The sequence below is a fragment of the Empidonax traillii genome, unplaced genomic scaffold, assembly GCF_003031625.1.
Source record: "Empidonax traillii isolate 1590-97213 ecotype Southwest subspecies unplaced genomic scaffold, ASM303162v1 scaffold26:size2357266, whole genome shotgun sequence".
NCBI classification, from domain to species: Eukaryota; Metazoa; Chordata; class Aves; order Passeriformes; family Tyrannidae; genus Empidonax; species Empidonax traillii.
Window position 1 is genome coordinate 441,346 of NW_020955219.1, and position 24,415 is coordinate 465,760.

Sequence of the window (24,415 nt, forward strand, 5' to 3'; positions counted from 1 at the left end):
GAAGGAGCTGGGATGGGGAGGAGGGTAATCCAGAAAGGCTCTTGCCAGGAGTCTCTGCTGAGGTGGGGGCACCTGGAAAGGGGCACAGGATAGGGACAAACCCAGTCCCCGATACCAAATGGCCCTCCTGGGGCTGCTGGGGTTCAGAGGGAAGGGTGGCCAAGCCAAGCTCCCTGGTTGCTCCACGTGCTGGTCTGGAGGACACCCTCAGCCCCCCAGCAGGGTTACACAGCATGGAGGCAGATGCTCTTGGAACTCCTGCGGGTGCTATTCCCCTCAGGAGCCATGTCCCACAAGTGGCAGTGAAGAAAGATGAGGTTTTCCAGCCCTCTTGCTGGATTAAATTAGTGTTTGTAATTAGGAGAGGAGGTAGGGAAGATTTGGGTCGCCGGGAGTTGGGGCACTCACCCCAGCATTCCATGCATTCCCTGCCCCAGCCTCCACAGCACACAGGTGCCAGGATCCATCTCCTTGACTTGCTGGGTGGTGATGTCCCTACACTGGCAGGGAGAACTCTCCACCCCTTCCCCAGGTTGAGAAAGGCTTTGGGAAGTCACGGAGAGCTCCTGGCAGAGAATCCCTTTCCCCCTTCCTAGGTGGCCAAAGGCTGCTGGCTTATTTTCCCTGGGAGCTGGAGCTGCTTCTCTCAGGACTGGACATTGTATCCCTGCAGAGCTTGGGGGGGATAAACAGCCCTGGGTGATATTTCAGGTGATATTTAACCCAAAACCGGAGTGGGGCAAGGGAAGCACCAGCTCTCCCACCCTCAACGCCGCTGCCCGAGGCTTTCCCGGCAGGAGCGCTCCCCCCGACAGAGGTGGTGTGAGGACAGGGAGAGCGGTGCCGGCAGACAGCTCCCAAGTAGGACAGCGCACCTGAGCTGCCCGCCCGCCCCCGCCGGGGCCGGCACCGCCTCCTACCCCCGCAGGAGGCTGAGCTATTTAAATACAGCGCTCCCAATCTCAGTGTTTATTCCCACTGCTACGAAAGCCCCCGCTCATGCACAGTCCCAATCCCTCCCCCCTTAAATGGAGCTCTCCATTTAAGGTTTGACAGAGCCCTCCAAGATCTGACAGGTTTTGGGGCAGAAACCCCACAGCCCAGCCCCACACAGCTCCTGCTCTCCCCATCACGGCTCAGCCCCAAGGGCCCAGGGACGCATCCTGCCACACAAACTGCGTTTTACCCTCTTTGCAGAAACCCTCAGCTCCTGCAGCCCCTAAAAGCTGACAGTACACGGCTGCTCTGTGCATGCCACAGCCACTGCCTCAAGACAGGGCCCCCCTCAAGCTGAGGGCAGGGCTGTGTCCAGCCTCTCCTTCTGCTCCTGCTCCCTGGGACCAGACCCAGGGCTTCCCTGACATAAAACCACCAGATACAGCAGTACCACATTCTTCAGTTCAGAGAAGGGAAAATAAACCAAGTAGCAAGGCTGCAGAGTGGGAGAAGAACAAAAACCCTGATCAGAACCCAACTATGGGGTCTGGGACACCACATAAGGCCAGCTGACCTTCCTAGAGCAGTGTGAAACATGGAACGTGCTGTAGCTTCCCTCTCCCCTAACCACAGTGGTGTCACACTGCACTGCACAGCCCAGAGGGACCCCAAGTGCCCCTTGTGCCTGGAAGAGACAGGGATCACTGCAGAGCCAAAGCAGCAGGAGATCGGACAGCTCAGGGACAGCCTCGGAGAAGCAGCACCAGGCACCTGCTGCCAGGCGCTTACCTGGTGCTTCCCATCAGAGAAGGGCCAGTGCAAGGAACAGACCCTGCCAAAGCCATTTCTCCCAGTAGCAGAGCTAGAACTTAAACATTGCAGAGCAGCCCTGAGCACAGCAGGAAAGCACATGTACAGATGGACTTCACTGGAGAAAGGAGTGCTTGGACAGCACCAGAGGCACAGGTTTAGACGGTGCCAGCACCACACAAAGGAACTGCTGGGGCCTGGCTAGAGTTTTGTGGGATTTTTATTAATTTTTTTTTATTATTTTTCGTGGGGTTTTATTTTTTTAATACAGGCTAGCGTTGTACCCTTTTGCTAAAGCTGCTGATTCTGCCACATAAACTAGAACAGAAATTTCTCAGAAATTAAGTCAGTTCCCCTTTCTTGTTAATTCACTGTCTGCCTCCCAACTGAACACCACTCTGGATTTGTGTTTGCAGAAAACATCCCCTGTACAAAGTCTGACGTGCAGCTACACTGTTCTGACTGAGGAATGAAGAAGCCAAGAGTCCACTGAACATTGGATTTTTCCCTGTACAACGTGGCCTGGTGTGGAGTTTGGTCCACCGAGGACAGCGAGTTAACCGTAGAGATCGTCGTCATTGTCTTCGCTGTACACGTTGCCCCCGCTGCCACCTCCCGTGCCTTGGCTCGGACCGGCGCCGCCCTGGTTGCCTGAGGGGAACCTGTGTGCAGCACAGCAGGAGGGGAGAGAAGAGATGCTGTTCAGAAGCTTCCTCGCAGCTCAGCACCATCCCCTTCCTCCACACCAACCCCTGCTGATGAGTAGGACAGGCAGGAGGAATGGCATGAAGTCTTAGGGCAAGTCAAAGGGCTCACAGCTGCTGGCTGTTGCTTGTGTTAAGAGGAAAAAGGGTTGTTGGACTTGAAGAGCACCAACGGGACAGCTACAACCAACCTGCAGCACAGCTACACTTGCCACACTGTGGGGAACAGGAATGTGTGCCGTACACACTGGGGAGAACAGGACCTCGCAGTGGAAAAGGAGATTGTTGCCCCGAACCCACCAGAAAGCTGCCTGGGTGCCACCCACTCCTCACACCCCAGGCGTACCTGAAGCTGCCGAAACCACGGCTCTGCTGTAGGGTCTGTGCAAACATCTCATATTTCCTGATGTCGTTGTCACTGACAGAGCGGCGAGCAAAGCGCATGGCCTCCTCAAAGTGATCCCTGCGGATCTCGGGCACTGGGTCATCCTCCTCCACCTCCTGCAGCAGGACAGAGGGACCAGGTGAGTCGCGTGCCCGAGGGACACCCACAGCCCCCCTACAGGCCAGGATGCTCCAACACCGCCCACCGTGGCAGGGGCTGGGGAGGCAGGCATGAGTCAGGGCTGCAGCAGGTGCCTCCCGTGAGCAAGTGCTGACCACGAGGCACCCGAGGAGGGTCCTCAACTTCCCACAGGATGAGAACGAAGAGCTCCAGCTCTGTGCTCTGCCCACTCATCTCCGAGGACGGCAGAGGAGTGAGTGAGCCCCACTCACCATGGCAGAGGGGTTGGTCTGCCGCTCACGCTCTCGCCGGATCTCACTCTCGATGGATTCACGGATGGCCAGTTTGCAGGCACGCTGGCAAATCTCTGTCAGGTCAGCCCCCGAAAAGCCATTGGTCATCTTAGCCAGGAAATCCAGGTCGACATCCTAGTGAAAAAACACAAAAGCAAGAGAGGCCTTTCCTTAACACCTCACATCCTCAGGTGACAGAGAGGTGTCTTCAGATCCCAAGGTGCTGCCTTAATTATGGACGATTTTGGAAAGATCAGCTGGTAAGATTCTTGGTTTTGGGAAAACTTAATCACACATGAAAAGCAGACTATGCTCCTCACACCCACCAAGAATCCACAGAGTGGCTGTAAATGCCTCTGCACTTGCAGATTTAGGATATGATTTGCTCAGGTCTCAGCATGAGGAGTCAAACAAAACACCATCAGACTGGAAATAGAGATGGGGCTCAGGCAGATCAAGATAACTGAGCTCTCCTCCTCCCCCTCAGCTGAGAGGGTAGTACAACAACCTCCTTTGCACCTCTCCTTCTCAACACCACCTAAAAAGGTACGCTGGGCATAAACAGGCTTGGGCTCTCATTTCATGCCTGTTTTTCTCTGAATAATTCTCAGGTGCATTATTCCTTCTCCCCAGGCAAGGGACACTGCCTATGGTAGGGTTCAGTAAGAGCTTCCTGCAATGGTTCCTCTTCAATTTCAATTTCCCAGCCATGTGTTCTACATGAATTTTTTTTTCAGAGTACCAGAATCTTTTCCATCTCACCATAACAGGCTTTTCTGACCTTGCACCATGAGCAAAATTCCACTATGTGTGGAGACCTGCTGTGGCTGTACACCAGTGCCTAGCTTTGCTGATACCTAGGCTCCAAGCTCAAGCTTCTTCTTTCACCCTACCACATGGATCAGCCTCCAGGCCCCTGAGCTGTCCCCAGCCTGTGAGGAACATGAGCACCACACAGCAAACCCAAGCCAGACGCACTCAGGGCACAAATCCTACCTTGGCAACTGGTGATTTTCTCAGGTTGGCCTTAAGAATTGCAACCCGGGACTTCTCGTCAGGCAGGGGGATGTAGATGAGCTGATCCAGACGGCCAGGGCGCAGGATGGCTGGGTCGATGATGTCTGGCCTGTTGGTGGCACCGATGATGAAGACGTTTTTCTTGGTGGACATGCCGTCCATCTCCGTCAGGATCTGGTTGATGACACGGTCTGCGGCGCCGCCGCCGTCGCCAATGTTCCCACCTCGGGCCTTGGCGATGGAGTCCAGCTCATCAAAGAACAGCACACAGGGGGCTGCTTGGCGAGCCTGCAGAAAGCAATGGGAGCCATTATTCCATGCTAATGTCGCCCAGAAAGGAGCACACCGACTCCACACCAAGCTTTCTCTACCATTAACACAGCTCAGGAGTACCAGAGCACTGCTGCCACAAGGAGAGCTTGGAAGAGCTGCTTCAGCTCAGTTCCTGGCCACACAAACCCTCCATTAAATTCTCCTGAACAAGATGCACTTTGCCAAAGTGGGAGGACTGTGAACCAGGCAGAAGAGTACAAACTCCAACGCCAAGAGGGAAAACTGGAGCCATTTTGCTGAAGTGGAACTCTTCCTGAAAGACCTGAGGATGTCAACTGGTTATTCAGGCACACAAGCAGGTGAGATATATCCAATGGAAGGGGGAAGTCCAATCATTGTCTTCAGCTACCTAATGCGTAGCCATTGGGAAAGGGAGCTGGATCTTTCTTCACAGTATGCAGTGAGAGGAGGAGAGACCACAGGCACAAAGAAAATCCCAGTGAGAAATATGAAAAAAACTGTTCACAATGAGAGCCCTTTAACACCAGCACACAGGCCCAGGGAGGTCAGGGATTCTCCAACCTGCTCTCAGGGCAAGTGGGAAAAACACTACAGACACAAACAAGAACCAGGCCAGTAAGACAGATGCAGTGGAGACAAAGTTCTGGGGGAAACTCAGCACAAGCAGTAGAAGAAACCCTTACCTTGTCAAAGATCTCGCGCACGTTGGCTTCAGACTCGCCAAACCACATGGTGAGCAACTCCGGCCCCTTGATGGAAATGAAGTTTGCCTGGCATTCGTTGGCAATGGCTTTGGCCAGCAGCGTCTTACCACAACCAGGTGGCCCATAGAAGAGAACCCCTTTTGATGGGGTCATGCCAAATTTGAGGAACTTGTCTGGGTGCTCCACAGGATACTGAAGGAAAACAAAACAAAAAACCTCTTGTGATGAGCCAGAACAGGCCTGAAACTTGTAAGCACAGAAGGCTTTGGGTGGGAAAGGACCTTCAGAAGATCATCCAGTCCGAATCCACTGCCATGAGCAAGGACACCTCTCCCTGATTCAGTTTGGGTTCTCTGTCCACCAGAAATACTACCTGAGATGTCTGGTGGGTTAAACACAAGAAACTGCCTGGTGCCACTGCAGTTCTTAAGCAGACACTGATCTACTTTTTCAAATGCACCATGGCTAAGTTAGAAAGCTGCCCTAAATAATCTATTTACCTCTAGGAACTAAGTACCTGTTCAGGTAGTTTTCCAGCACACTTAACCTCAGTTTTACTCTGCCCTGCAGAAGCAAAAGGGAACAGCTCATTACCTAACCTATTTGTTCTCCTCTCAAGAGACAGGCAAGGTGTCTGATGTGAGCCTTTATCCTCAGCAATGAGGTCAGACACAGATGGGTGATTTTAACATCAGAAAATTAGACTGAAAATTGGGTTCTTTTATCCACAGACAGGATGTTTCTGCAGTGCCAACTGAAAGCAAGAATGTATCAAACCAAATCATGCCCATGCCTGATTCCACAGACCACTCATGACTTTTTATCCCAGTCTTTCCCTTTGTAGAGGGCTGCACAATTACTTCTCACCTGTCCCTGTGCTAAGGCTGATGGGGAGCTCTTCAAAGGCTCTCTGTAGGAACACTTTCATCCACTGCCTGGCAGATAAAGCCACCACGTGAGATGATTCTCAACAGTGGTCTCCAGTTAAAAGAAGCAGAACTGTGGCTTTCTGCACGTTGCACAACTCCCACCCAAAATGACACCGTAGGCTCAGCTCAGGGATGCCTGATGCTGCTTCCCAGCACCTTCCTCTCCAAGTTCACTAAGATGGAACAGCATGGTATTTATAGTCCATTACAAGCAGATACCATAGAGCCCCTGCATTTATTTTTCAAGCTGGCTAAGCAAAAAATCTTTCATAAAGCCTTACCTGTACGAGTTCCTGGAGTTCTCTCTTTACATCTTCTAGACCACCAATATCTTCCCAGGTAACTTGTGGCACCTCCACCACAGTCTCCCGAAGGGCAGAAGGGTTGCTCTGGCTCAGAGCCCACTGTCAATAGACGAAACAGCATCATATAAATTCTAGCATGTTATGTTTTACTTGCTTCAGAGAAGCAATTGCACCCAGAAGAAAAAGAGGGGCACTCCTGCATTACCCTGAAGTCATCCATGGTCACAGCCAGCGAGTTCATCACTTCAGCATCGATGGTTTCATCTTCCAAGTCTATGAGATCCATCTTCTTTCTGATAGCCTGAAGAGCAGCTTCTGAGCAAAGAGCAGCCAAGTCAGCACCAACATGGCCATGGGTCTCGTTTGCCACCTGAAAGCAGAGCACTGACTATGACTCACAGGGATACAAGCAAGGTCAACGCTGGGAGGTGCAAAGCTCTGGATGGAGGACAGCAGTACCAGGGCTTTCCTGAGGATCCAACTGCTACCACGTTTAACAGGCAAAGACACTGCTGTTCCACTGCCTACCAGAGACTGAAACTGCATCTGGAATTCACATGGTGTGCAGAAAGATAACCCTGAGGACTGCAGTTCTTCATTCAGGACAGAGACAACAGGCACCATCTGGCTTACAGATGGTGTCCAGTTGACACCACAACGCTCACCCAACTGTGTGAGAGCTGTTTCAAGCCTGCTGTCCTTTTAAACAGAACACCACAGCAAACAAACCCAGGAGGACAGTGGCAAGGCACTTCCAGATTGGAATGGCACACATTTGTTTCACATAGCCACACCATTCTTTACTAGTGAGTGAGGACTTTTGGTCACTGGTAAACGAGCCAGAGGGAACCCCTGAGATCACACATTTATGCAGTTTCAGGCTGCCCTAATCGAAGAACTACATATACATATACATATACATGGTCAAGCCCTAACAACTCTGCCACTACGAAACAAGAGCACCAGGAACAAGATAAGCCTTCCTAATAGCACACTACTCACCTGTTCCAGATCCACATCCTCAGCCAGTTTCATATTTTTTGTGTGGATCTGCAGGATCTCCAGGCGCCCGGTGGCATCTGGGATACCAATATCCACCTCTCTGTCAAAGCGACCTGGGGAGTACAAACACTTGTTGAGCTTCTGATTCTGCACAGTAGAGGAGATGCAGTTGCTGCCTTCCTCTGACTGAACAATGTGATGACATGCCACAAACAACCTGAGAGAATACCAGAGCTTTGGGCTTCTCTGCAGCATCTCTCAGTACAGAAGAAGAGACAGGTCAGAGGAGAAGGAAAAGCTTTAGCCATTTAGGGAGAGTGAGACTACTGTATTAGCTAGTGTTCAGGATTCTATGACACACAGCACTGCTCATTTAGAAACTTTTTCTAAGCCTCACTTTTAGGAAATTATGCTTCCCCAAACCAAGATACCATGACAAATTTTTGTTTATTTCTACCTTTGTGCCTTTATCACAAGAGTTCACGATTACTGAGAGATTTAATTTTTCAGAACTTTCACAGCAGTACCCAAGCAGCCAAACACATGAACCCAGAAAGGCAGGAAACCAGGGTATCACTCCAATATTAACTTAGCTAGGTATGTACACCTGTATTTTTCCTCTGGCCATGGCTGTGCTTCCAAATGGCTCACTACGTATTTAAGAGGCCATTTGCCCCTGCACACTTGACAGACTTTTTATTACAGACTCTATCAACTGGTCACACCCCAGACATTCATTCCCAATGCAATGTCTTGAACACCTGAATCTCAGAATCTACTGTATTTCTCATTAATGAAAGACAGAGAAATAGATCATTCAGAGCTTTCTGCAGTCTAAGCCATGAACGTCCCCACAGGCATTTACTCCTTAAGTGTGTCCTGAAATAGCTTCACCTAACAGAGGCTAGCACACTTTTCCACTTCAAAGTATTATTTCTACAAGCTCTCACCTAACGTGGCACAGAAAACGGCGCCAAAGGCCGGAAGCCTAGAAATTAATTCCTAGCAAGCAGCCGGAGACAGGGCAGTAGTTTATGTAACACACAGAAAGTGTTTAGCATTAATTTCTGCTCAATCCTCCCAGGGCCCCTGAGGCACGGCCTGTAAGAAAGTACGTGGCACAGGAGAAGGGGCATGTTACCAAATCGCCTGAGCGCTGGGTCGATGCTGTTGGGTCTGTTGGTGGCTGCCATCACGATCACGTGCGCTCTCTGCTTCAGCCCGTCCATGAGGGTCAGCAGCTGAGACACGATGCGACGTTCCACCTCTCCATGTGTCTGCCCAGAGAGAAAGCAGTGGTTACACCGACAGCTCTACGAGGAGCAAGGGAGCCAGCACTGCACCAGGGCAGGCAGATACAACATGAACTGTATCCGATCCTTCTCACCCCCAGCCCAACAGCTGACCAGCTGCTACCAAAAAGGACATGCTGCTTTACCTCCTACAGGCTCTCTTTACCTTCTCTCTTTTAGGAGCAATGGCATCCAGCTCATCAATGAAGATGATGGCAGGAGCGTTCTTCTCTGCTTCCTCAAAGGCTTTCCTCAAGTTGCTCTCAGACTCACCAGCCAGCTTGCTCATGATCTCAGGACCTAAAAAAATAGCAACACTGTGGCAACGAGAAGAGAGGCAGCTAGCCCCAAAAACATGCAGCTGAATTTTTTTAGTACAACAACCACATGGGACAATCTATATTTCAAGCCAAAGCAAATACTATCAATCAAATTCACTAAATCTGCAGCTGAAAGGCAAGACCAGCATGCAGAGTTACTTTCTATCATTATTTTGGTGTTTTCAGTTTAATCTAAGAGAATGCAGCACTAGTCAATGAGCTACCTTTAGCTGCCTCTTTCCTTACCCTATGTCACACTTGGTGAGCTTCTCTGTAATGTGCCACCACACACAGTTAATGCCAGTCCTAGCTTGCAAGAGAAGCAATCAAATTATATGGTGATGAATTATCAGGGTAGGGAGGGTAAAAGCTCTGTGAAGCCACCTTTAGCTTATACTACACAGATACATATTTACCTTTGTATGATCCTATAAATGAGTTCAAAAAATTAAACAGACACAAACAAACAAAAAACACAATCCCCATCGCCTCTCGAAGGTTAAATAAAAAATAAAAATGTGTAAGCACACTGACCCCAAAAGCAAGGGCAGCATTCCCCTGACATCTACAACTGCTGAAGACTAATGAAGGTTTGCAGATTTTTGCATCATGCTGACGGGAGTGGTAACGAACAGAAAGTATGCTCCTAAAGGACCCAAGAGAAAGAAACCTGATCCTCAGGAGCACTAAGGTTCCAAGCCGCAGCACCACAGGTGCAGGCAGGTACTCTGAGTGTTTCATTACAAGTAACTCACCAGTTCACACCAGCTCTGTCTACAACACTGCCTGCAGCTCAGAGTTGGGACCAGCAGACAGAGAACGCATCGCTAACTCTGACAATGTTATTTTTATTATGCGATTGATGTACCAGCGTCTGAAGAAACGGGTGGTGCGTTAGCATTCAGTGACAGCTTGCACACACTTGAGGAAGTGTATGACAAGGGTGACATATGGCTAAAACAGGCCCATCTACATCCACTATCTTGAGATACAAAGCAAGTCACTTCCCTACTGCTGATCAGCGCTGTGCTGTGTTATATTCTCCTTTGCTACTGTTGCCACGGGTCTACATGTCTGAAATCAGAGAAGAAAAGCTGCACTCCTTCAGTAAAAACATTCAGTTATTCCAGCACTGATTAAAATAGGACAGAAAAGCAGTGCAGAAAATTCAGAATTTGGTCCTTACTAGATATCAACCAGTAGCCACCTCAGCTGCTACAGGGGAGTTATCAATAGGAGTTCCGTCATTTGTAGCAACATCCCAAGGAACTCATTATAGCTTTCAGGGAAGTTCCTTCCAACTAATGTTACATGAAACAAAACAGGTCTTAAACTTTAGGGGAAAGAAATCCACAGCCACAACAGCTTCTTTTCTGAATGGAACATGATGGGAGCAACAGAAACCTTCCCAGCTCTGCCCTCACCAACATAAATGGACAGACTGAGAGACTCCAAATCCTTGTGTCACAGTGCCATCTTCCAAGCATCCTGCTACAGCTAATCAGGCTTCAGGGAAGTGCCACTACAGATGCTTCCGCACAAAAGGCCTTCAAGTGTCCCCAGAGGCCCACTTCAAAGAGGTAAGGAAGGATGTCAGGAAGACAACGTGGCTCTGAGCATGCCCTATTAACATCATTCTGTACCATAAGATGGATGAATGAGCACACAGATCTGGGGCCAGAGCAGCCTAAAAACTTACCGTTGATCAGGAAGAAGAAGGCCCCCGTTTCGTTGGCCACCGCTCGGGCAATCAGTGTTTTACCAGTGCCAGGAGGACCATACAGCAGGATCCCACGTGGAGGCTGAGGACAAAGGCCAGTAGCGTAGGTGGTGAGTATCTGAATGCTTAAGTAGCTTCACAGTGAAACTGTAAGCATTTGACAAAGGCAGTCTGAAATTGTGATGCAAACTCATGCAACAGCTGCCATCCCAGTATTGCTATCAACACCCTTACTACTTTGCATGACACACAACAAAAACCTTGCCAGTAACTGGCAGCGCTGACTCAAAGCATCACTCCCTTTACAAGCTGCCAGCGCTTCAGTCTGTGTCCAGAACATATAAGCAAATACTCTCCTAACACCAGCATTAAAATAGGGGAAAAAAAAAAAAAAAAAACCAACACAAATTACTTATTCCCCTCTCCAGTGCCTCCTAAACCCCCATCACAGGGAGATCCACTCATCCACCTGGTGAACACAGGGACACACCTTCACTCCTATGGCCTTGAAGAGAGCAGGGTGTCTGAGGGGCAGCTCCACCATCTCTTTGATCTGAGCCAGCTGCTTCCGGCAGCCACCGATGTCATCGTAGCCCACTTCATTCAGTGACTCCTCTTCATCCTACCCAGAAGGAAACATATTAAACATTTCAGTGAAAACAATAGTTCAACAACCCCTCCCAGTCTACAGAAGCCAAGAATATGGATTTTTGCTCGTAGGCATTTCTTGCCTGTCTTGAGATTGTCACTTTAAAGTCTTCCTGGTGTCTTCTACCATTGTTTCTTAGCTCTGTCTTCCCAGATACACAAAGGGAATTGCCTGCACGTACTCAAGACTTCACTGAAGCCCACCTTCTGGAATGACAGCCTCTGCTGCCAGGTTCCCTACAGACTCTAGCACAAAACAAGCTCTGTGACCCTTTGATGGGGCTAACAGAAGTAACAAGAGACAGTATCAGTATAAAATATACTTTCTCCTTAAACAGTAAGTGCTATGTCTAACTACTTGACATGGTCTGTCTGACACACAGTTCACAGACGCACCATTGTCTTTTGGGACTGACTCCAATTAGCACAGAATGTTAAGATCCAGACATACGGATAAGATCAACTGCAAACCAACCCTTTCTTCACAGCATCCATTCATTCAGCTGTCCAATCCTACACTGGCCTCAGTTATCTGTAACATTAGGCCACACCAAAATAATAAAATAATAGTCTGGAATCTCAGAGGGGCTCAGTCCAAGCCCCACTTACCTTAAGCAGGGACGGACCTATCTAGCACTGAAGATCTCCAGGTTTGGAGAGTCCTGCCCTCTCTGAAGCAGTCCTTCCCCCTGCTCCAGGGCTGGGGAAAACATTTTTCCTAGTATCTACTGGGAATTTCCCTTGGTCTAGCTTGTGTCAGTGCCTCTGGTCCTGTCCCTGGGTACAGCACTCAGAAGAACCTCGTCATCTGTCTCTTCTCACCAGGTAGCTGTCAGTAAGCCTGCCCTATCCAGGCTGCATCATTCCACTACCACACTCCCTCCTCATTCATTCCAACCTCCAGCTCATCATTTTGGTTGCCTTGGCTGAACTTTCTCCTATCTGTCACTGCAACATTTTAAGCTCTCCCTGCTATGGATCAAGGGAACACCGGAATTAAAAGAAGCATCTAAGTCCAGCATGAAGTATCTGGAAGCAGATGCAAAAGAGCTGCTGCCAAAGAATGGCTTCTCATCAGCAACCCTGCACCCTGATGCCTTCAGCATGTGAGGAAGGACACTGGAAGTACACTTCTCTGACTACAAAAGCTCATCTCCTGAAAATGCAGTTTCTAATCATTAAGTTCAATACAAAAAATGGCAAAACAGGGACTCCAAACACTGCTGTTCTCAAGCACTGCCACGGAAACAGACTTTGGACAGAGGAGATTCAGCAGGAGAACGACGTGGCAGGGTTCTGCTCACCTCTCGTTTGATGGGCTCTCCTTCACAATGGATCACTGTGTCTGGAGCCACTATGCAGTAAGGGCTTGGATCTGTCTCCACCACTTTGAACTCCACTGCACGCATCCCTCCACGCACCAAGAAGATGTCACCTGTAAAATCCCACACATCAGTGGCCTCCTGCAACCCACATTTCCAAAAGGTCAACCCCTGTACTGCCAGCAGCTCCAAAGTTCAAGGAAATGGGTCACACAAGCAGACACTGCTGGCATTTGTAACACTGCTCTGCGTGTTAAACTGCAGATCTGCATCTACTGTTACCACCCAAACACTGCTTAAGTTCTCGAATTTCATCCAGTACAAACCAGCAAACAATAGAAGAGAGTACCCAGCCTAAAAATACAAGACACAAAGGCAAGGAATCACATTTCTTTTCCATTCAGTTTCAATTTAAAATTTCCAGAACAGGCAGAAAGCCCTAACTTAATAAAAATTTGTTCTGAATTTATTACAGCTAGTTGCTACTAGTTATAATTGTTCGTATCCAGAAACAGAATAACAAATAACACTGCCCTATGACTCCTGGCTAAACTGGGCTACAGACCCTGGATAACCTCAGCTTGTGTCTATAGTGTATTCGGACCTATTTGTTACAGCAGAAGTGCCACAAGCACAACTCCAAAAATGGATTTGGTTTTCTACACACCCACCCAGTTACTAATTACTTTGCAGAAGTGGATTTAGTCAGGGTACAAACTGGTATACTTGTTTTGGTTTCAGCTGGAATAGAAGTAATTTTCTTCTTAGTAACTGGTAAATACAGTGCTGTGTTTTGGATTTTCTATGAGAATAACATTGATAACAAACTGATATTTCAGTTGTTGCTCAGCAGCACTTACCCTGAATCAAGAACTTATCAGTGTCCCATGTTCTGGCAATGACAAAGTGCACAAAAAACTGGGAGGGAGCATGGTCAGGAGAGCTGAACCGAACTGGCCAAAGGGATATTCCACACCATAGAATTCCACGCCCAGTATATAAACTGGGGGGATTTCACTGGGGAACACCAAGCACTGCTGGGGCATAGGATGGGTATCAGTCAGCAGGCGGTCAGCAATTGTGTTGTGCAACATTTGGCTTTCTTGGGTTTCATCTCTACCCTTTTCCATTACAGTTACCATTATAATCTTCATTATTGTTCCATTTTACTTTGTTTTAATTATTAAACTGTTCTTATCCCACGAATTTTTACTTTTTTCCCTGATCCCCTCCCCATCCCATGGCTGGGTGGGGAATGAGTGTCTGTGTGATACTTAGTTACCTGCTGGGGTCAAAGGACAACAGTCCTTTTGGGCACCCAACAAGAGCACAAAGGGTTGAGACAAGGACAGATCTGAGCAGGGCACCTTAAAACTAAATTTGTTACAAGCACTCTTTGTATCAGTGCAATAGTAGCTGGTGACAGGGTAGATTTTGCACTTGTTCTCTGGATGTATTCTTAACACCTTACTGTACCTGTTTCCTGGGGTGATAATTATAGTCCTTGGGGCCTGGGCAAAGGTTATCATTGGCTTGCTCTTTGCAGTAGTGGCATATGATACAATGGAATCGCTGGTCGGGAAGCAAATCTGGTACCTGCACTGAGCACTGCTGCTCCCTGAGTTCTTCGGGAGCCATCCACTGGGAACTACTGGTAACTGCACCTTGGCTATACCTCCTCCCTCCCTCCCTCCCTCCCTCCCATGTCTCCCTTCACCTCCAGGCTGACTAAAGTAGCGTTTGAGAATTTGAAAGATTTTTAATATCCTTTCAAAACACCTGAAACCAAGCTGGTCCTTATCACTGAATCATGGAATATCCCAAGTTGGAAGGGACCCACAGGGATCATCACGTCCAACCTCTGGCCCTGCACAGGACAGCCCCAAGAGTCACACCATGTGCCTGAGAATTGTCCAAACACTTCTGGAATTCTGTCACGGCTGGTGCTGTGAACCAGCATGTTGCTGAATGTGTTTTCAAGTCTTGTTTAGGGTTAACAGTATATAAAAACACCATCCAGAGGTGTGTTTAGAGCATGGACATCTATGAGTGGCAGGGTGTGTGGAACAGTATAGGAAAGCACTTAGGACAGTGGTTACCTCCAACATTTTGGTATTTCAACCCTGAACAAGTGTACAGTCCTGAAAAACTAGTAAAATATCTGGAAAAAGGTGTGCTGCCACACTGGCAGTTTGAAGGAGACTCAAATCACTGCAACGCACTGGGACCTGGCCCAGGCCCACGGAACCTTGTTCAACACTATTCCATACCCTCAGGGGAAAAGAAAGAAAGTCTTTGGATCTGACACTGAGGCTACTCCAATCCCAGGGACAGGCAGAGCATGGCACTGAGAGAGTGCCTTGCATTCCTTATCGTGCACTAGCCTCTGGAAAATCAAATGATTTAGTGGATTGTTCAAGACTACACCAAGCACAAAGGGTGGCAGGACCAGAAAACATGGATACACATTTAGCAAAAGCCACCTGGTGACTGGCACGGCCCAACCAACATTTCTGTGTACTGGAGAAGGGGATAAAGTTCATGTAATTCACATAAAAATTAGGCTGAGGAAAATAGTCTTGGTTACTCCTGCCTCAGGCAAAGACAAGCCCATCCACGGTTCTGCTTTTCCTCAAGGACCTGGGTGCACTTGGTGGGTGATGTGGGAGGATGGAGAAGCACAATGTATGGCTCAAGGTGATTTGATTTTGGGTGAGAGTAGGAAATTAACTAAATTGTATTATGTTAATTCCTATATAATACTGCATATTATAACTCCTATAGCAGCTATATGCACATCACCACGATGAGCACCTTGCAGCAGCCATCTCCACCACTCCACATCTGGGGATCTGAACCTGACTCCCCTCTGATTACCCTATTAATTGAGGATGAACTTTGATGAAACCAGGTAAGCACAACACATACCCAACCAACCGACTAATATGCAGGCAACTCCCCAATTCCATCAAACAGTAGCAACTTAGTTTCATGACATTTTCTCACAAGTTCCACCTGAGCCTTTTCTGATGATCTTTCATTTTACATAGGTAAAAAAAGCAGATCAATCTGCTCTGTCAGCCAGCAGCAGCAATCACTCCTTCTGAAGATTAGGGATTCAAATTCAAATTTGAATCAACACCAACAAACATCACTCTGCAGATGTCAGTCTAATCTAACCTGTGCAAGCTTCTAGAAATTCTCTGTATTCAGTTTTGGGACTAGCTCACACTTGCTGCCATGAGGACTTCAATGACAGGCATTATTACCTTTCCTGATGGGTCTGTAGGCTTCCAGGAAGTAGGGTTTGAGATAGACCTCAAATAGGTTCCCTGTGATCCCCTCTACTGTGTCATCAATTGGCAGCACGTGGATACGTTTGCCATATTTCACATCTGGGCAGGGCTGGATGCTGCAATGGAAGAAAAGGCCAGTTAGCCACATTATGCTGGACCTACACCTGAGTCTGGAAAAGGCAGCGATGCCCCTTCGCAGAAAAGTACATCCAAAGACCATACAAAGTCCTGGTGAAACCTCCCACCTGCATAAGAACATTTCAGTGCTGAAAACGCAAAAATCATACCACCAAGGGCTGGTCTTCACAGCACACACTTGCCTTCACTCCTCTCAGCCCTGTCCAAGACCACTGGGGAGTTTCATATTTTCCTTCTACCCTTCTGCTCTCCCACTCACTGTCCCCACGGCATATTCACACATTACTAATGCAGCCTAAAGACCTTCAAGAGTCACAAGATAACTTTCATTTCAATAACAAGCTACTGCAGAACCAGCTGCATGGGAAAGTGAGCTGGGGAAAAACTCTTTGTTCCTTCTCTCTCTCACTTACTACAGACACCAGGGTTCCTGTTGCTGACAGACCTGATTTCTGAGCAAAGGCTCTCACAGTACCAGTGAAGGGTAACCATCTTTGCAGCCAGGTGTTTGTCAGTCTCACTTTGTGGGAGCTGACAATTAGGTTAAAGGTTGGAGGCCCCTTCCCCCTTCCTAAATCCATGCTGCTGTTATTATTGTGAGGTCAAACAGCCTACTGTAGCCACAGCTCAGAGTATCAAGCTGTGGCAGAAAGCTCAAACTGGCTTTGGCAGCTAACAGAAGCCTGTGTGCAACTGTAGCTAAACACACAGCTTTGCATATGTGACTTTTGTTAGAGGTTCCCAAAGGATTCTTTTACTACATGCTTTACAGAGAGGACACAGCAAAGGGGTGAAGGAAAAGACAGACTATCCCAGAAGGAATGACAGACTACAATCAGGAAGCGATTAGCATGAATCTGGATCTTGGCAGATATGAGGGCATAGTAAGCAGTTAAAGACTGGCAAAAAAAACTTTGAGGGCAAGAGGTGTGAAAGTCCCTCCCCTCACAACGAGTCAAGACAATTGTTAACACATTTGGGAGGCTGAGAACCACTACAGACACAGTGCCAACAGAGGAGAGCACAGGCTGTCACACTAGAAGAGAAGCGAACAGTAACCTCACATCAGTTTAAAGTAAGGATTCACCTCTATTTTAAATCCAGAGACAGGCACAAAGCACCACTGTGTCCCAAACTATACCGGTGTTTAAAAATTACATTTTTTAGTGGTAGAGAGATGGGTGGAACAGGCTCGTTTCTCTTATCAATGAAGTTTGTATGAAACGCATTTTGCATCTAAAAATTATTCCAGATACCACCTCAGAAATTCTAGTGGCAGAAACTAGGCTCCAACTTGCCCAGAAAATGCAGAATATTCCATACTAGGACAATGCTCAGGAGGAGGAGCTGTTAGCCCTCTCATATTTAAAACTGCAAACTACCATTTTTATGTTTAAGAAATACTCACATGCTCCCCTTCTCCCGTCTCCCATCACAGAATGGAGCCTGTCTCCCTTAAGCCAAGATCCAAACTGCTAAGCTTTACTACTTACTACTTTTAAGTTCCTTCCAACCCAAACCATTCTGTGATTCTGCTTTCTGCAAGTGTTGCACAACAAAATCCCTGCAACGTTTTTTGCGCGCTCCTAATTTTAAAATTCTTTTTACAACAGAAACTGGAATATAAGCACTCTTGGGAGATTTCTACTCCTGCTATTTGACTGTTTAATTTTTTTTTTGCTACTCATTTCTAGCATGCTTTAACTTCTTTTTGCCATAGGGCAGCTCAGATACTACAAGATCCACTACGGTGTTGCTAATCCCTTCCACGGGTAAAACTGCGTCCTCACCTGATCACGTCACCCAGGCGCACCCTCAGGTTGTTGCGAACAACCCTGTTCATGCGAATCTTCTCATCTGAGCAGGTATCATCTGACAGAACAATGCAGACTGCTTCTCTCCTCTTCTTCCCTTTTAGCAGGACAGTGTCTCCTCTGAACAGCTGCAGTTCATCCATTTTTGCCTGTGAACAGCGAGAGTGTTAGAACAAGCTTTTGGCAAAACAGGAATTCAAGCATTTTAAGGAGAGTTACTCAGCTTTGGAAAATGCACCTTGGAAGTGACACACCAAATACACAAAGACAGAGGCTCCCACTATCCTGCTGTAGAACTAATCCTGAAACCAAAGTAAGGGCACAAGCCCAACCCTACAAATTGAGGCTCAAAAACCATTTTATCACTGAAGAGAAACAAGACAACCCTCTCTCCCTTATAACAGCTGTAGCTTCTGACACAAATACTTGCACTCATGTTGCAAAAGTTACATTTCAAGTCAATAGACAGCAACAGCTTGCAAATTACCAGATTAAATGCTTTGCCTCTACAGATGACGCACCTGGGACAGTGACACAACACTGTTGTCTTCATTGATGGCTTCATCAACAATTAGCCGATTGGGCCTGTTCTTCTGCTTCAGAATAGCAGTTGATAAGTCATCCGCTTTAGAGCTGGGAGAGAGAACACAACTCATGAGACTCAGTGACACTGGCCCTGTCCAGCCACCCCCATTTTCTACAAATTTCTTTGTCGTCTTGTGTTTTAGGAATTACACTTGTTTGTAGGACAAACCAGGTACTAGTTGCAAGAGTTTAAAGGACAACGTTTTCTGTCAGTAAATAAAACTATGAGCCTTAAAAGAAAATAGCTATGAAGCTATCTATGAAAAGAAGTGGCCAGTGAGATGTTGCTGACTCTAAGATGTTCTGCCTCAAAGAATTAGTCAGACTCATCTGAAATCACATGTAACCACGGCCAACAAAACAAAAGTTCAAGTCTATCTGGTGTGAAATCCCAGATAAATAGGGGAATTAAAGGACAATGCTGCAGTTCCCCTGACAGGAAGAGTTGTAAGAGGTTAGCCTGTCTAGGCTTATTAGTTAAATCTAGCAAGCTAATATAAATATTCAAGTGCTCACAGAAAATTGTTCTGGGTCTTTTTTTAGGATATAAGCACCTTTCCATAACACCTTCACAGGAGTCACTGCAGCTCTAGCCTGTGACACCACAAGAAATGCAAGAGATAATTCCTTCACCTTCATAAAACAGGGCAAGCGGAACACCAAGGAAAGGGAAGAACGATTATTAACTGTTTTCCTTCAAAATCTAACACAGCAAAAAATCACTCTATGAAAGAAGAGGAATTTGAACCAACTGATTCCGGAGGAGCTCTTGGAAGTTGTAAATTAGCCAGACACAACAGGGGTGGACTGTTGTCTTCCCTGGGTGGGCACCTGACTACTTTCTCCAAGTATTCCAGATGTGCCGGTGTCCAAAGCCAGAACAGAAAACTTCACACAGTTTGACTTGATTGTAACAAAGAAAACAAAGTCTTTGCCCTAAGCAGGCAGCAAGCCCCAAAAAGCAGGGAGCTTTGTGAGCAATGGTGACAGTCATACACTTCGGCTCCCTTTTGCTCTTTTAGGGACAGAATGACCAGAAAAAAACCCACAAACTTTGAGTGGAAATGGCAGCTGGGGATCACTTGGCATGTTCACTGCATTTTTAAAAGTCCATCAGCAAGGGCTGACATATCTACGGTGTGATGTTACCCAGGTCACCCCGCCCCTCAAAACAGAGGCTCCTTCCAAGTCAGGCTACACAGTCTTGGGTCTTTCCTCCAACATGTAAAAGGAGAAATAATACTGAGCAAGCCTGCGGGGGCAGCCAGCTTGTTTCCAAGAGGCTCTCAAGCTTCCCGTAAATCCCCGCAGAACAGGAAACATGTTACAAATGATAGGCAACATTATTTTAAGTGAACAAAAGGGGAAGTTGCAAAACATCTTTCCTGGACTGCCAACACTAGGGAAGTTACCTTTTTCCCCCTCTTCATCAGAGAGTGAAAGAGAGAAGATATTATAGATCTAGCCTCTGAACACACAAGGACACAAGAAAGGGTGCTCGATACATCCTGGAAGGAGCTTATGAATTCCACCTTCAATCTAAAATGTGGTCTTCCTAGAGTCCTAAAAAGTCTGGGATTTCCAGCAAAACCGAAAGAGTAATAAGGAAACTGGATACACTTTCAGGCCAGCTTGTGGTTAAACAGTGCATAAAACCAACAACCTACTTGTAAGGACCTTGCTCAGCATTAGCTCCTGGCCACTGCAAACTAATTTAGCAGGAAGATTTAAAACTCTGACTAGGGAGACACAATGCCTCTATTTGGCTTGTTCCAAGTGTGAATGTAACTCAAACCCCCCTAAACACGAAATGTGGATCCAAAGGCCTTTTGATAAGAAGCCTGCTGCCAGACTTAGGCTACGTGAGCTGTCACCAGAACCGAGTGGCTGTCCCTGGGGACACAGGGACTGCCACACAGCCTGGAAAACAGCCTGGGACACAGGATCAAAAATAAATGGTAAAGCAACCAGCCAGCAAGTGGAAGCTCTTCAACCAAAACTGTCCACAAGCCAAAAGCTGTAGGAAACTGGAAAAGAAGTTCTGACACCTCCCGACACGCAGCAGTGCTGAAGAACATAGCAAGAGTCCACTTGGTTCTGCTGAATGTGAGGGAAAAGTTTTGGCACAGAAGAACCGGACCTGCAGTTCCCTAAGAAGTGAGGGCTGGATCAATGTCAGGTGCACTTAAGAGCGATCGAAAAGCTTAGAGGCATTAAAAATGGAATAAAAGTCTCCAAGAAACAGCATGGAGGGATCTAAATGTGCGGGGTCAGTTTCTAAATGTGCTCTGAACCAACAGTTCTGCAGAGACAAAAACAAAGGTTCTACAAAATTACAAGTCAGCTAGGCAGGGCACTGATGTTATTTCTCCTGCAGATAAGGGTAAACACTTGGATACACAATCACTCCCCATCTTCCAGCAGTAATTTACAGTGTTGTTATCATCATCATTTACCCTCATTGCATCTCTCTGCGGGTTCCTCCTGCTGTAGCTGAAATGACAGGGCAAAACAGATCTCTGCACCTCAACCACACTCAGACAAACCCTGACATCTGTGGGAAGGATAGCATGAACAGAAAATACCAAGCAGGAAACCCTACGGCATGGGCTGGGGCTCGCTCCTGACAATTTTCCTACTCCTGCTGGCAAGTTTCAGCAAAGGGTAGAGACAGAAAACTAACCTGGGCAATTTTTACAGTTCCTCAGTAAGCTTTCCATCAGAAAGAGCCTAGTGCAAACCCTCCAAATCATCTCCCTGATCCACCCCTTTTGTCAGCTCACTCACACACCTTCCCTCTCGCTCCTTTCTTTCTCTGGCTCAACAAAGAGACAAACTGAACATAAACTGCAGCTTTAGAGCTGTTTTGGAATTGAACGGAAATTCAAGCTGCCCCTAGACAGAGGCCAGAAGAGAGGAATCAACGCCCAGCACAGTGAATGGCCCACCTTGCACACAAAGTGCAAGACATCTATAGAACTGAAGCAAATATGTGTTAGTACTAAAGGTCAACCACAGTGGGTTCCCTGTAAACACCTTCAGCCCCCTTTTCTCCCTCAGTAAAGCAGTTCAGCAGCCCCACTAGACACAAGGAAGGAGCAGAGGGACTTTCTACAACTTAGAGAATCGCAGACTATCCTGAGCTGGAAGGGACCCACAAGAATCATCAAGGAAAACCCCTGGCCCAGCACAGGACTCCCCCAGGAATCACACCATGTGCCTGAGAGTGTTGTCCAAACACTTCTTGAACTCTGTCAGGCTTGGTGCTGTGATCACTATCCTGGGGAGGCTGTTCAGTGCCCACTCACCCCTTGGGTGAAGAATCTTTTCCTAATATCCAACCTAAACCTCCCCTGACACAACTTCATGGACTCACACCACTCCACGGTTTCTCTCTGTGTCAGAGCTCCCCTCATTCAGCAAAAAAGGCCCAGAGGCATCACAGGGGATGGTATGAAGAGCCAGAGCAGAAAGTAATAACTAATTAGTGATCCTCCTGAAAAGAACAACCAACCTCCAAAGCCTTGTTTAGAGTAAGGAAACAAGCTGTTCCTCTAAGTCTGTTCTAAAAATAAGCAAAAAGTCACTGTCTCAGAATGATTCCAGCTGCAGAAACAAAAGTGAAAACTGCCATGCCCTCTATGTGCTGGCCTGGCTTTTTATAACCATCCTTATGAAAACACTTCCCAGATAAAACCCATGAGCAATTTCTTACCACCCTGAACATCTGAGTTACAGATTAAACTGCTTTTCCCAGGCAAGTTTTCAAGAACAACAACAACAAAAAAAAAAATCATAAAAAGTTTGTCCATGAGCGAGGTGCCTGAGGTATGTGGTGACTGCAGTCACTTACTAGAACGAGACAACCACGGGACGAGCTCAGACCCGTGCTGGAGACCCCAGGTTTTCAACACTGCTTTCAGACAGGTTGGCACAGGAAAACAGGAATCCCTTGAGAACCCACACTCCCTGAGCTTCTGGAATGCCTACTTGCCGTGCTAAGGCCCGGCTCAGCAAGATGGCTGCCAGCAACAGGGACAAAAAATGGCATCTAAAAAGTAACCCCGTCCCAGCTGCAAAGTAACTTTTGCTGGTTCCTGCACGGGCGAGAAGGACTTTGCTAACGTAGCAATCCCCTTTTAAAAACACTGTTCACCCCCCTCGGCTGCTCAGCAGGGCTGTGGGAATGCCACTTTCACCACAGAATGCCCGGTCTGGCACACCTCGCTGAAACTGGCCCGGCAGGACCAAGCAGGTCCGGATTCCAGGAGTGGCGAAAGGAAAGGAAAACGCACGCAAAGGACATGAGAGGGACCAAAAGCGCCTCTGGCGAGGCAAAAAAGTCACTTCGAGTATCCCTGCTTTGGCGAAAATTTGTCTTTCGGTTCTATTTCACTTCTTTTGAGGGGCGCGTGGGCTGCGAGCAGGGGCTGTTACTCATTTTTGAGGAGAGCGTAAGACGATTCTCAGCCTGGAACACAGCAGAGGCTTCAAGAGTAAGGCCGGACACCCGACAGGAAAACACCGCCAATCGCCTCAGCCGTGCCCGGCACAACATGTCGGCCTCGGCCAGCGCCAAGTCCCTCGCCAGCCCCAACCCGGGAGCCGCGGCGAGCCCGCGGAGCCCGGGCTGGGGCCGGGAAACAAAGCCCTGGGCGGTGCAGGGCCCTGCGGCCCCGGGCCCGGACACGGCCCTGCAGGAGGCCCGGCCCGGCCTCGCCCCCCCGCCATGACTCGACACTTCCCGGTGCGGCCCGGCCTTGGCGGTGCGGGCGGCGGGGGCGGCCCAGCCCCGTCCCGGCGCCGCTGCCGTCCGCCCGGGGCCCGCGGGCCGCTCCGGGAGAGGCGGGCGGGCCGCAGCAGGCCCAGGCCGCGGCAGGGCCTAGCCCGCGGGGAGGCGGTGGGGGCCGCACTTACTCGGATCCCGAGGCCATGGCGCTGCGGGGAAGGGGACGAGGGGCGGCGGGCGGCGGGTCCGCGGGGCGGGCAGGGGGTCCGGAGGGTCGCGGGGGTCGCGGGCGGCGGGCGGAGGGTCCGGGGCGTCCGCGCTGGCTGAGCCTCAGCGCCGACTCATCGGTGGCGGGAGCCCCGCCCACGCCGCCTGCCCTGCCTAGCAACAGTCTGCGCCAGCCAATCGGAAATTCCGCCCGGCCGCCACCGCGGCCAATGGGTGGCGGAGAAAGAAAAAAGGACGAGGGCTCCGCCTCCTCCCCGCCCTCTTCTCGCTCTCTGGCCAATCGCCGCGAGCCAGGCTCCCCTCCCCGCAGCCAATCGGAGTGCGGCGCTCAGTTGAGTGACAGCGCCCGGGCGGCCAAAGGCGAGGAGCCACCGACGGGACCATGCGGGCGAGAAGTCCCGCCCTTGCCCCGCGATTGGGCGGAGCCCCATGGGAGGGCCAATCAGGAGGGGCGTGGCGCGCACGCGGAGTCGTTCCCGCCACTCGGGTCTCCTGCGGTCCTGCCCGTGGGATCGTGGAATTCCGTGGGATGGGAGGGACCCTACAGATCATCTGGTTCCAACGGCCTGCCGTGAACAGGGACACCTTCCATCAGAGCAGGTTGCTCAGAGCGCCGTCCAGCCTGGCCTTGAACACTGCCAGCTGTGAGGCAGCCACAGCTTCTCTGGGCAAGCTGTGCCTGGGGGAAACCACCCTCGAAGGAAAGAATTTATTCCCAATACCTCATCTAACCCTGCCCTTTGGCAGTTTAAAACAGTCACACACACACACACACACACACACACACACACTCCCATTCTGTCACTCCATCTTTCAAAAGTCCC

General features: G+C 48.8%; 1 protein-coding gene across 1 annotated transcript; it reads right to left on the bottom strand.

Annotated features, from left to right (window-relative positions):
- Positions 1–1,948: 1,948 nt before the first annotated feature.
- VCP (valosin containing protein) lies at positions 1,949–23,658 on the bottom strand. The gene is made up of 17 exons (XM_027906376.1): positions 23,552–23,658; positions 18,571–18,682; positions 18,026–18,198; positions 16,071–16,213; positions 12,784–12,914; positions 11,322–11,453; positions 10,811–10,913; positions 8,958–9,091; positions 8,641–8,776; positions 7,500–7,612; positions 6,703–6,867; positions 6,474–6,596; positions 5,243–5,455; positions 4,245–4,553; positions 3,228–3,383; positions 2,797–2,951; positions 1,949–2,408 (listed from the first exon to the last, which is right to left on the bottom strand). Exons 1-17 carry the CDS (start codon positions 23,566–23,568, stop codon positions 2,303–2,305), a joined length of 2,421 nt encoding a protein of 806 aa, XP_027762177.1. The 5' UTR covers positions 23,569–23,658; the 3' UTR covers positions 1,949–2,302.
- Between the last annotated feature and the right edge of the window lie 757 nt (positions 23,659–24,415).

Coding starts and splice junctions, on each gene's coding strand:
- VCP (XM_027906376.1), bottom strand. Junction 9,092..10,810: donor CTTCTTCTTCCTGATCAACG/GTAAGTTTTTAG, acceptor CTATTTTTTTAG/GTCCTGAGATCATGAGCAAG. Junction 6,868..7,499: donor AGGATGTGGATCTGGAACAG/GTGAGTAGTGTG, acceptor CTCTGCTTTCAG/GTGGCAAACGAGACCCATGG.